Source organism: Culex quinquefasciatus, chromosome 3 (genome assembly GCF_015732765.1).
Source record: "Culex quinquefasciatus strain JHB chromosome 3, VPISU_Cqui_1.0_pri_paternal, whole genome shotgun sequence".
In the NCBI taxonomy this organism is placed as follows: Eukaryota; Metazoa; Arthropoda; class Insecta; order Diptera; family Culicidae; genus Culex; species Culex quinquefasciatus.
In genome coordinates this window covers 157,439,373-157,453,025 of record NC_051863.1, presented here as the reverse complement: position 1 = coordinate 157,453,025, position 13,653 = coordinate 157,439,373, and the positions used below count along the sequence as shown (strand labels likewise).

At 41.7% G+C, this 13,653-nt stretch overlaps 2 protein-coding genes across 3 annotated transcripts; both read right to left on the bottom strand.

The window, feature by feature from the left end:
• Positions 1-1,640: 1,640 nt before the first annotated feature.
• Positions 1,641-11,382, bottom strand: LOC6036255 (transitional endoplasmic reticulum ATPase TER94). Its single transcript, XM_038260765.1, is given in 6 exon segments — positions 1,641-1,788; positions 1,853-2,007; positions 2,088-3,700; positions 3,703-4,123; positions 10,081-10,183; positions 11,192-11,382. Coding segments are annotated over 6 exon segments (2,409 nt in total). The 5' UTR covers positions 11,209-11,382; the 3' UTR covers positions 1,641-1,688.
• Positions 11,383-11,545: 163 nt separating this feature from the next.
• Positions 11,546-13,653, bottom strand: LOC6036256. 2 transcript variants are annotated; one of them, XM_001846272.2, is made up of 3 exons: positions 13,586-13,653; positions 12,664-13,509; positions 11,546-12,606 (listed from the first exon to the last, which is right to left on the bottom strand). In XM_001846272.2, the coding sequence occupies exons 2-3, from the start codon at positions 13,102-13,104 to the stop codon at positions 11,722-11,724; spliced, it is 1,326 nt and encodes a 441-aa protein (XP_001846324.2). In that variant the 5' UTR covers positions 13,105-13,509; positions 13,586-13,653; the 3' UTR covers positions 11,546-11,721. The 2 variants fall into 2 exon arrangements, with proteins under 2 accessions (XP_001846324.2, XP_038116695.1); XM_038260767.1 differs by having other exon boundaries at positions 12,868-13,509.

The window sequence follows — 13,653 nt, the reverse complement described above, 5'->3', positions numbered from 1 at the left end:
GATAGTGTTACGTGAATCTATTTGCGTTTCATTGTTTTTTTCTTCTAATATTTATTCCATTAAAGTAGGGGAGTTTGGGGTAATATGGACAGTGGGGGTAATTTGGACACCCCTTTAAAAATCACCTTTTCTTCGGATATAAAGCGAAAACGGCAATTCAAGTGATAAGGCTAGTACTAGTAATGGCCTAGGAGTATGGACAAACTAAAAAAGTTGGAATAGGTTATGTAGTTTTGGTATAATATATAAAAGTTTCCAAAGGCCGGTTGGCACTGCCTTAAGTTCTAAGTTTTGAGGGTTGGGAAATAAGGTTTTGCAGGAATTATATTGCAAAAAAGTGGACAATTTTTGTTTAAGAGGGTTGTTTGAACGATGCCTGAGGTATGTACGTATAAATATTGTGCATTTTATCCATTTTTATCATCAAAAATTGCCATTTTTGATAAAACATGCTATGGGGGTAATTTGGACATAGCTTGTGGGGTAATTTGGACATACCTGAAAGTCTACCTGTCAGGCAAACAAAAAGTATCTTTCATGGTTGGTTGAGTTTTAAATGGATTTAGATAAATTTAGAGGGATTTAAAATGTCAGATCGGAATGTGAGCAATAAGATCTTTCAAAAACCCCTATTTTTTAATTTAGATAAAAAATTTCAATATTTGAATGGATGAAAATCTGATTAATGCACATTGGGCGTTCAACTAGACTCTAATGTTTTTAATTAATTTCTTTGAAATTTCTAATTTCTATGCTGGTTTTCAATAATATTTAAATTTGAAGGGCTACGGAATGTAAAACTAAAAATAATGGTTTCAGGTTAATAAGTTCTATATAAAGATTGATTCAGATAAATCTAAACGATACCTTAATCACTAAAAGCTAAACTTGTGCCTAATCCAGAATCAATGTTCTAATCAAAATTGATAAATGATTTAATTATGTAACTACACTGAACTATTTGTTTTCTTCATTTTGAATTATAGTTCTATCACAAAATCATGATTCAAAACTCTGATAAAATATTGTGAGCAAAAAAAAACTTAAAAACATAGAGCAATCACAAAACCAGGTTGAAGGTTAAAAATCATGCTCAAAACATCAAATGTTAAACTTATTCATCCACATGTGTCCAAATTACCCCACAAGGCATGTCTAAATTACCCCACAAGGCATGTCCAAATTACCCCACAAGACATGTCCAAATTACCCCATAGGGGTGTTCATATTACCCCCACACAAAAATGTGGGGGTAATTTGGACACCTTTTAATTTTTGCGATAAAAATGAGTTTTTCATCAAAATTTATCGAAATGAATGAAATTTTTCCATCGAATATGATCTCTGTTATCCTCTGGTTTCATTCACATTCCTTTAAAATATCCATACAGCCCGTGGCAGAGCAATTTCCTTAGGGTGTCCAAATTACCCCACACTCCCCTAGTGAACTTGCTTGTGTTGTTGTTGCTGTTTACCTGTGTCTGCCTGCCGCTGTCTTCGTGGTTGTTGATGAAAAAAGATGAGGAAATCGACGGAGTCGACGAGCTCGCGTGCACGCGTTCCGGATGGACCAACTCTCGCTCACTTGATATCGTTAGTTACGAATAGAATTATTATAGTGTTGTGTTTTTTTTTTTTTGTTGTTGTTGTTGGAGAGAATATTGTTTGTTGATTTTTACGGTAGCAATCTAACTGTAGAGATCGTCATCCCCGTTGTCGCCGGGATTGCTCGTGGGCTGGTTCGAGCCCTGGCCCTGTGAGCTGGAACCGCCCTGGCCGCCTGGGAATCTGTTTAAAGGGAAAATTCACTTAGTAACGAATGTTCCAAGCTGGAGGAAGAAATCAATCCAACCTGAAGTTGTTTCCGAAGCCACGCGACTGCTGCAGCGTCTGGGCAAACATCTCGTACTTGCGGATGTCGTTGTCCGACACGGAACGGCGCGCAAACTTCATCGCCTCCTCGAAGTGAGCCCGGGTGATTTCCGGCACCGGATCTTCCTCGTCCATCTGGTTTGAAAGGGGGTAAACCAAAATCGAAGTAATAATTTCAGCGTTCGCGACGCGAGACTTTAACCAAGACTACTTACATCCATGGCCGAGCTCTGGTTCTCGGTGCGTTCACGCTCGCGGCGGATTTCGGCCTCGATCGCCTGACGGATGGCCAGCTTGCAGGCACGTTGGCAAATCTCCGTCAGATCGGCACCCGAGAAGCCCTGGGTGACCTTGGCGACGTACGTCAGGTCGACATCACCGGCGACGGGGCTCTTGCGCAGGTTCGCCTTCAGGATGGCCTCGCGGGACTTGTCGTCCGGCAGCGGAATGTAGATCAGCTGATCAAGACGGCCCGGACGCAGGATGGCCGGATCGATAATGTCCGGTCGGTTGGTGGCACCGATGATGAAGACGTTCTTCTTGGCGCCCATGCCGTCCATTTCAGTCAGAATTTGGTTGATGACACGATCGGCCGCACCGCCGGCATCTCCGACGTTGCCACCACGCGACTTGGCGATACTGTCCAGCTCGTCAAAGAACAGCACGCAAGGGGAGGCCGAACGGGCCTTGTCGAAGATGTCACGCACGTTGGCTTCGGACTCACCGAACCACATCGTCAGCAGTTCCGGTCCCTTGACGGAGATAAAGTTGGCCTGGCACTCGTTTGCGATGGCCTTGGCCAGCAGGGTCTTACCGCATCCGGGCGGTCCGTAGAACAGCACACCACGCGACGGCTGCATGCCGAACTTCAAGAACTTGTCCGGATGTTCCACCGGATACTGGACCAGCTCCTGCAGCTCGCGCTTGACATTCTCCAGACCACCGATGTCGGTCCAGGTCGTGTTCGGGACTTCCACGACGGTTTCGCGCAGCGCCGACGGGCTCGACTTGGTCATGGCGTAACGGAAGTTCTCCATCGAGACGGCCAGCGAGTTCAGCACCTCGGCATCGATCTGATCGTCCTCCAGATCAATCAAGTCCATCTTCTCACGAATCTGTTGCAAGGCGGCTTCCGAACACAGCGAGGCCAAATCGGCACCCACGTGACCGTGCGACTCGGCCGCGATCTGCTCCAGATCGACGTCATCGGCCAGCTTCATGTTCTTGGTGTGGATGCGCAGAACCTCCAACCGTCCGGTGGCGTCCGGAATGCCAATGTCAATCTCACGATCGAACCGTCCAAAACGACGCAGAGCCGGGTCGATCGAGTTGGGTCGGTTGGTGGCGGCCATCACGATCACGTGCGCGCTCTTCTTCATGCCGTCCATCAGCGTCAACAGCTGGGACACAATACGACGCTCGACCTCTCCGTGGGTCTTCTCACGCTTCGGAGCAATCGCATCGATTTCATCAATAAAGATGATGGCCGGAGAGTTCTTCTCCGCCTCTTCGAACGCCTTACGCAGATTCGATTCCGACTCACCGGCCAACTTGGACATAATCTCCGGACCGTTGATCAGAAAGAAGAACGCGCCCGTCTCGTTGGCCACGGCCCTCGCAATCAGCGTCTTACCCGTTCCGGGCGGTCCGTACATCAGAATACCACGCGGTGGCTTCACACCGATCGCCTTGAACAGCGACGGATGACGCAGTGGCAGCTCAACCATCTCCTTGATCTGGGCCAGCTGCTTGCGGCAACCTCCAATATCATCATAACCGACCGCGTTCAGCGCTTCCTCCTCCTCCTCACGCTTGATCGGATCTCCTCGCAGTGAATGACCGTGTCCGGAGCCACGATACAGAACGGCGACGGATCCGCTCCGACGACCTTGAACTCAACCGCTCGCATGCCTCCGCGCACGATAAACGTATCGTCCTTGTGGATCGGCCGGTAAGCCTCCAAAAAGTACGGCTTCAGATACACGTCGAACAGATTTCCGGTCAGTCCCTCGACCGTGTCGTCGATCGGCAGGATGTGGACCCGCTTGCCGTACTTGACGTCCGGGCAGGACTGAATCGAGACGACGTCCCCGAGCCGGACGCGCAGGTTGTTGCGCACCACGCGGTTCATGCGGATCTTCTCGTCCGGGCAGGCATCGTCGGACAGCACGATGCAGACCGTCTCCTTGCGGCGCTTGCCCTTCAGCAGCACGGTGTCGCCGCGGAACAGCTGCAGCTCGTCCATTTTCGCCTGAGAGATAAGGGGAGATTGTTATTAATCGTTTTTTTAAGTTTCTTTCTTAACCCTCCCCTCAACCTAACCCCGCCTTTAAACGGGCTTCGATCTATAAAATCGCCAAAAATCAATTTGGGCAGTAGAGGCCCTCTACTAGAGGGTTAACATGCTTTTTTTTCTTTCTTAAATAGATTTTTTTTGACAGGAGCCAAAAATGCTATTTTTTTTTATTTAGTGCCGAAAATTTATTGAATTTTTATTTCTTTTATTATTTTCCAGGAAAAAACCACATTTTATCAATTAAATATTTAAATTCCAACAGTTTTTGTTATAGGGGAAATAAACCCATTTGTGGAGTGTTCCTTGAAATTACTAAAACCAAGTACACCAACGAGTAGAGCAACTTAACGTGTACATTTCTGTTTATTTTCACTTTTATTAAAAGTTATGCTATTCCTATTACAACCATTTAAAAAAAAATATTTCCCAAATGTATACTAATAAGTCGAGTGCATTGGGCCACGCCCATTTTTCTATTTTCAGCTTAATTCTTTTTTCTTCCAGCGCACAGTGGGCGAAATGGAACCCAAAATCGGACTTAATTGAACGCGGCTGGTTCCCTGGTATGAATAATAGTGTTTCTTATGTAAAAAAATCCGGGGAATCGATTGGTGATGGTTTCATCCACCGCACGAAACGGCAAAGGGTCCATTTTGCCCCAATTCCCCATTTTTCACTTTTTTTTTCTTGAAAATCGGTCTGTATTTAGAGCGGAGGCTTTATGCGGCCTTCCAAAATGCACTTAACTTATGTGAAAATGTCCCAGGAATCCACTAAAAATAACCACTTGTACCGCAAAAATCATCTAGGGTCCATTTAACCCCAATTCCACTATAAAAGCATTTTTGGCCGTTTTCAAATGTTAGGTAAGATTTTAAAAATCTGAAAATATTTTTATCGTAAAGATTAGACAATTTTACATCAGAATGACGATTTGCACTTGAAAGTTTGACACATTTATGTTGATATAGAAACTAAACTAAATAAAAAGATTGAAGAATCACTTTTGGGCCAATTTTCCCAAACGCAGAATAAACTGCCTTTCACATAAATTTTATTTTTATCAACATAAATGTGTCAAACTATCAAGTGCAAATTGTCATTCTTATGTAAAATTGTCTGATCTTTACGATAAAAATATTTTCAGATTTTTTAAATCTGACCTAACATTTGAAAACGGCCAAAAATGCTTTTATAGCGGAATTGGGGTTAAATGGACCCTAGATGATTTTTGCGGTGCACGTGGTTATTTTTAGTGGATTCCTGGGACATTTTCACATAAGTTAAGTGCATTTTGGAAGGCCGCATAAAGCCTCCGCTCTAAATACAGACCGATTTTCAAGAAAAAATGTGAAAAAATGGGGAATTGGGGCAAAATGGACCCTCTGCCGTTTCGTGCGGTGGATGAAACCATCACCAATCGATTTCCCGGATTTTTTTACATAAGAAACACTATTATTCATACCAGGGAACCAGCCGCGTTCAATTAAGTCCGATTTTTGGTTCCATTTCGCCCACTGTGCAGCGCTCTTCTGGGACTGCTTAGTGCTGCCAAAATTGATGAAATTTTAAGCGAACACTCACGAAAAGTAGCATTTATAGAGAAAATTTCCTGGCATCACTGGCTCACTCCAACAGGCGCTGCTGATGGTGTTGGTGGCCACCCTTTGTTCTTCGTCTCTCGCTCGGCCTTCGATTGGAATGGGTCGTCAAAAGTCAAACGTCAAAAAACTTGGCGCGTTTGTTTTTTTTATGGCGCTTGCTAATTATTTACATGTTTCGGGATTATTTTTCAAGTGAGTGATTAACTAATGTACGAAAGAACATGTTCTTGCTTGTGGATGTGTGTGCCAAGAAAATTATGGAGATGGTCTCGCAAAATAGAAAATAAGATCAAAAGTGCATTAAATTTAATCGTTTTGGCCAGTAAATGGCATAAATTTGCGTGCTTACTCGAGGCGGTGCTGTTGCTGGTAAGTTCATAGCCTAAATAGGATTTTTGGAGCTTTAATCGAGCATCAAACTCTCTATATGACGAAGAAGGGTTTTTGATTCGAAAGGGTATATTTCCCTTATACACTCAAACCCCGATGGTTTGACATCAACTGTTGTCAAACGAACGGGGTCACTTTTTAGTTTGAAATCCCTTTTACACGGAGTTCACACACACTACCAAACGTTTGTTTTGATAGTGTGCGTGAGCGCCGTGTAAAAAGTGACAGTTCGTCACTTTTTAGTTTGACTTTGACCAACCAACGGGGTACAAACTAAAACAGTGTCAAACGAAAAAGTGACCAACCACCGGGGGTTGAGTGTATCATGATGTTTTCAGGGTTGTTCCAGGCCTGCAAAATGTTTTCAACCCAGCGTACACATGAAGCAAACCAAAATGTCAGTTCACTGCTAGCATCAGACTGTAAGCCTACTGTGTCCGTTCAACCACTGCCGCCTGACATCAATATACTGTATAAAGAGGTACGGATGAGCGTGAGTTCCAGCGCTGATGACGGAAAATTTGTCGTCATCAGTCATTGGTACCATCATGATGCGATTTGAGATCCAATTGGATTTTTTGAAGAGTGCTTCGAATTCTTATTTTGCCAGTCATGGCCTATCTACAATCACTTAGCTTAGAATAGCTAAGTAAAGTAAAACTTAGAAAATGTACACAACTTATGGCCGTCATCCACAATCAACTTAGAAAATTTGCTGGGCTGATATACGTTGCTATGCAGTTGTTTGTTTACCTTTGATATGGAAACGTCAACTTACCGTAGATTTTGAAATTTTCCAAACCATACGTCAAGTTTCTAATTTTATTCCTTTTCATTGTAGAAGATCAGATTCATTTCCATTGATTCAAACTCCTAAGCTAAGTGAATTTTTCTAAGTTAAGTGATTGTAGATAGGCCATCAAATGTAAAACTTTACTTTATAAGGAATTAAAATAAGTGAATTGAAGTAAATAGAAAAGGTTATTTAATCAACTTTTAGGTGATTAGTGCCTTTCTCACATTCATTTAGTAAATAAATGCAGGCAAAAGCATTATTTTATAAGCAATGTGATCTTATGAAAAACAAATCATTAAATTTGGAGTTATTTTTTGATTTTTATTAACCATTTTTCATCATTTGTTTTCATATGAATATTATTGGAGTTAAAGGGCAAATTATCAATAGTGTATTTCGGATGGTTGTTGACTGTACGAATTGTTTTTAACATTGGTATAACATTGGCCGAGGGACAAAAACTTATTAGCATCGGCCTAATTTTCAAGATATCATCCATTATGTGCCTTATTCTGTAACATCAATTAAAACAAACAATTTTTTTTTGCTGATCCAATATTTAAGTAGGACAAGTCGTATTAACAATGTTCAAAATATGTAACTTTAGAAACTTCTAACAACCTTTTGAATTCTTTAAAAAAAATTATAGTTTTCACTTTTTACAACACTTAAACAAAAAAAATTATAGAAAATCTCAAGCAACATTTAGAGGGTGCACCTTATGTAAAATTAATAAAATTGCTTAACGAATGCAAAAAAAATTATTCAATCATTTTTTTTTATTTGCTGAGTGTTGTCGAAACACTAAAAAAATAATTACGAATCATTGCTTGGTTACTACTAGCTACTAGCTAGCATAAATATTCAAAATTTTAACCCTCGATTATATTTTTTTTAAATAAATAAATGTTTTGAAAGGCATTTCGGCAAACCACATGCAGCACAATGTATTTTCATACCTGGGCATTCAATGTTGTAATGCTTTTAAAAAAATATATACCATTCTGGCACAACGCTAACAAAAAACTCGTCAATTTGGCACAACGCTAACAAAATAATTCGATAATCTAACAGAACGCAAGCTCTCAGTCCCAATCGGATTTGAGTGATTACTGGATAACTCGCATTTTAAAGGTCTCACTTTCTTAAACATATTCAATGATTCTGATGGCGCTCACGCTCATCCGTACCTCTTTATACAGTATATTGGTCGACTACTGCCTCGCATTGCAGCTGCTCAGTGAGCTAGGGCACTCACGACTGAGTCGGGTTTATTTATGTCACGGTTTTGCGGTTCAGTGAATGGATCTCAAAAATTCGTGTCAGCGTCGCTGATTTTCGCGTCAGGACCCCTGACATTTTCAGCTCTGGTTGTTACGGAAAAGCCTAGAAAAAAAATCAGCGTCTAATTCACACCGATCTAAACCCCAATCCGCGCCATTATTAAAAAAATAGCGACAAGAGAGTTTCAAAAGAATTATTATTTTCATGAAAAAAATATATAGAAAAATACAGAAATTCATAATTCTAAAATAAAAACTTTTTAAATTCAAAATATCAAAAAAAAAAAACATTATAATCCAAAAAATAAAGATATTTTTTAACATTCCAACGCCCAAGGCTCCGAAAAAGTTGGAACGGTAACTTCAACTCAATGGTTCTCGGGCATAACTCAACCAATCAAGATGATTCTTCTTTCCAGTGATTAGTTATCTCGGGAACGACACAACCAAATATCATCAAATTTGTTTTGGTAATAGATGAAAATGTAAATGTTAATGCCCTGAAAACAGATTTTAAATAAAACTAAGTGGGTACTCACACCAACCTCTGACTTTTTTGTCAATTGAGTGATAAAACCCTATGTAAATTTTTATGTACAACGGTAAAAAACAAGATTAAACCCCATTTCCGATCACTTTTTTTTTTCATTTTAACGCAAAAAAAAATGACAAGGCAACATTTTTTCGATAGATCAACTATGGTCCCCTTGGAACGAACTGTCAAGTAGGACCTTTTCTGTCAAGAAGGGCCGTGAAGTATATTTTTCAAAATTGAATTAAAATCCATTTTAAATACTTTGCGGTCGCTTAAAGGGTCATTGTACTCAGAAAAATAAGCTCTATCGCTGTAATCAATAATATCAGCAATTTTAGCTTTATTTTAGGACCCAATTTACATGTATGTAACCCATTAATGTATCTAACCTAAAATATGACTCCAAAAATGCTCCAAAGCTACAAGATTTACTGTAATCTAAAACGGAACTAAAGAATTTAAAAATTTAAGTTTTTTCCGATGTTTAATTTCAGAATTTTGATGTTTTGAATTTTAGAATATTGTTTATTTTTTTTTAATTTTTAGATTTTGTGATTGTGACTTTGAATTTAAAAATTAATAATTTTTGGGTACCACTTTTTTTCAATTTAAAAATCGAATGTTTAATTTTTGATCCTTTGAATATATTTAAATTTTTGAATTCAGAATGTTATAATTTTGTATGCTTCAATCCTTTGATTTTCCCCTAAGAATCTCATGCGCACGCACTGTTACATGCGCTCAAACAAGCTGTCAACTATTCAAGAAATTCTCAATTACTCAAATACATTAAAAAAAATAAAAATTATTTTGAATACCAATGTACTTCCTTATAAAGGAAAAAAATAAGCATTTTCAGATGAAAATAAAATATTTCCTTCATTGACAACTTCTATGAAATCGATGTTTGTTTAACGTAACTAAAAATTTAAGTCAAGTCAAGTCATCCCTTCCATTTCCTTAGGGCACATAACGTTTGTAAACAAGAGTGTATCCCCCTCACACCTTATGTAAACTGTCATTTGAGTGAAAGGGTTACACTCTTGTTTACAAAAGTTAATGCCCTTTTCAAATGTTAGGCATAAAATTGGCCACCGAAAAAGCACTCCCCCAACACGGATGTGAACTTTAAGTACCTAGAATGCGTGGAAGGATATCTAGCACTCACCAAACAAATCCTGTAATTTCTACTACCTCTCGATGAACTAAACTAACAGGAACTACGTTATTCAACGCCATTCCGGTTATGTCACGTCATAACTACGTTGACCTTTAGAAGATCAATTTCGGTGTTTATGTCTTACCTGCGACAGCGAGATGACCGAGTTGTCATCGTTGACGGCCTCGTCCACGATCAGACGGTTCGGGCGGTCCTTGCGCTTCAGGATCGCGGTCGCCAAATCCTCACTGCGTTGCGTGTGCGTTAATTAACGTCGCCACCATGGAAAAAAGGGGAGAAAGGTAAGAGAAAGAAAAGGCGATTAGTGAGTTGCCAACATAAGTTTGTTTGCCTTGCTCTTTATTTATGTTGGCCGGCCCTTTTTGAATGCGTTCTGCGAGGGAAATTGTTTCTTTGTTGGAGGTGGCAACTTTGTGTGCACTTGTTAAGCGTTATAAACATCAGTTATTTCAAAGCATAGGAAATATAAATTTCAATTTGAATTTTATAAATTTTCAAGAAAAATTTAAATAAGAATTGATCTTTTTAATAATTCTAGTTGATTTTTTTTGAAAAGGTTCAATAAACCAAATTTCCAGTTTTTGCTTTTTGGGTGTTTTTGAAACCGCCTTGAGTGAGGGGTATTAAAAAACACCCAAAAAGCAAAAACTTAAAATTTGGTTCATTAGACCTTTTCAAAAAAAACTCCAGAATAGTATACAATGAAAGTTAGAAAGAGATAGGCGATGTTACCCTATCATTAAATTTACAGGTTAGAATTATCCGGCAAAATATCGGAGAATGTTTTCATTGAATTTTCTGTCAAAATGATATCATTTGGGTAACTTTGTAAAGAATTACAGCAAAAACATGTAAAATTTTGTTATTATGTCAAAACTTTAAAGATTTTTGAAGACATTTCTCAAACTGAAGTGCCTTCATTTAAACAAAATGGACAGCTTACGTATCATTTCGGAAAAGGGAACTTTCTAGACTGAACCCGAAATAACACAAATTGTAATCAATTTCACAATTCTTCCCAACAATCCGGAAGTTCCCCCCGGGGTGTGTTTACTCATCGTTCACTTCCGACATCGGCACTCGGCCTACTTGTCTTTCGACTTGGACACATCATGACAAGCGAAAATTGAAGCGAAATGGTGCAACTCCTCCACCGCTGGGGCAGCACCGTCGTCTCCCTTTGGGCCACCTCAGCGGGACCAGCAAAAACGACAATCTTCCCTACCCAGACTTACTTCTTTCCTTCGGCCATCGTTGAATCCGGCTTATGAACTCTCGCGCGTGGGGACAAAGAAACTCCTGTTTCGACTTTCGAAGCGAAAATTACAACCCAAAGCCGAGAAACCTTTTTTCCTAACTGTTACTTTTTCCTTCCGACAACCAACCAGCAGCAGACACGGGAGACGACGCGACTCTTTTTCTCTTTTCTTCGCAGCACAATGACTCGCCAGCCAACAACGCGACTGACAGAAGGGTCGAGCAAACGTTTGATCGATATTTTTTGTACGCGATCTGCAGCGCGGGGTTGCGTTTTGTCTGTACGGTCTACGGTGCGCGCGCGGAAAACTCTGCAGGGGGCCACACTGAAATAAATGCCTCGATCGGGGTCATGCATCATGGTCGTAGACTAGTGAGTATTCATGGAATATAGAGAAATTTAATTAAGTCCTCGTAGTTTGAATTTTAGTTTATCATAACATTTCAAAAGTGTAACGAAATTTGAATCGCACGGAATTCATCTGAACAAAGAAAGCATCAGCGTAGTTTACATGTCGGATTCATTATCCGAGTCATAATCCCAAAGAGGCACCATCAAATCCAGAAGTTTAACGATGCAGGATAGCAAATCATCACTGAAACCTGCATTGATCTCAATCCCGCGATAGGTAAAACTCTGCAAATGCTTGGAAAAATAAACAAAATCATCCTTCTCCAGGTTCCAGTAAGGACTCTGGAGCGTAAAATGCTTGAGATTGCGGCAGAGCCGTTTCACGTTGTCCGTTGACACGTGGGTCGTACGTGCGGAGTGCACGGTGAGCCGTTCCAGCTGGGTTAGCGTTTGGCACATCTCCAACACCAGCCCGTCGTCGACGTTCACTCTGGGGCCAAACCGCAGCTCCGTCAGCTGCGGAAACAGATGGAACAGTTCGTGCAGGTGCTCGTCCGCTCGACCCATGCATTCACCAAGCTCGAGGCATCGCAGACTTGCGAGCGGTTGCTGCTGGTAGTGGAACGGTTCATTCTCGAACCAATGCACGCGAAACGAGGTAAGCTTGAGGTTGCGCAACGAGACCGGCTGGGTGATTAACTGAAGTAGTTGGTGCCAACTATCGAAATCACACTCATGCAGGGTCATGGAGTGCAGGTGGGGTGAGTTACGCAGAACATTACCCAACGAATCTCCCTCCAGGGTTACAGTCTCGAGGTGCAGCTCTCGAAGCATGGGGAATCGAAGAACATTACGGATGCGTAGCTTTGGTCCAGATAGCGGCATATAGTCGGAAGTTTTCCACTCAATGCGCAGGCTCTCCAAGTGGGGCAAAACGTCCGGGATCGCTGGCAACTCTGCGTACTGGGAAATTCCGGATTCGTTTAGCTTCAAATTTAATCGCTTGAGCTTTGGGAGGGCTTGAAGTAACTTGTTCAGAACCTGCAATAAAAAAAAACTTAGCTAAAAGATTGCTTAACAAGATTATTTAAAACTTACTTTATCGTCAAAGACGTCAGGAACGGTAATATCTTCGATGGAAGGATGAAGTCGGGCGAATTGAACCAACATATTTCCGAAATTCGCTTCTCGAAAAGTTTGGTTCATGGACACTCGCTTCAGTCCGTGTAAGGTCAATTTCGTAAACTCCTCAAGATAGATTCGAGGAGCTTCCAGAATCAGATCCTCAATTGTGTTTTTGACCTTGGACTGGACAAACTCAACCATCGTATCGGCAGAACGCTCGTGCGTGTAACACTCGAGGACCTTAAGTTGTGTGATCATGCGACTCAGGTGACCAAAACTTGAATGCTTCAGCGACAACTTCTTCAAGTGGCTAAGCTCAAAATCCAACTCGTCCGGCTCACTGCCGCGTGCCTCCCTTATCTGAGCGACGTATTGCAGCTCCAGCAACTGCAGGTTCGGCGTGTGGCGCAGCATCGTCACGGGAATCTGGCAATGCGAAAAGCTGAGACAAGTGACCGTCGCCGCGACCTGTGGCCACCACGAGCCGATGTAGCCGATCTTGAGGTAGTGATCGCACTTGAAAGCCACGGTCGACGCTGGCACGGCCGGCGGTGGCTTGTAACCGCGGTTGATCACCTTGAACTTGCCGGGGCAGCACCGTGGGGGTAAACGAGCCGGAACTTGTCCCTGAGCGCAGGGCAGCGGCCGACGGCGTCCCGCCAGAGGTGGCACGTTTTACGAACGCTGAGCAGCTCGTCGAACGGAAGGTGCCCGAAGATTTGCTGCAAAAGCTCCGGTGGCAACGCGCTGATTGTGGTTTCGGTTCGGGCCCGTTTGGCTTGCGACCGGGTCAAGTACTTTCGCTTGGGCATGGTCAACCTGGGTGGGTCAACCAAGAAAAAATCAGAAAACAATGTTTAGCATAGCTTATGGATTATTAAGTAACAAATATTACCTGGCGTGTAGATCTTGCCAACTACAAAATTACAGTTACGAAAAACGCTACACAAAACACAAAAACTA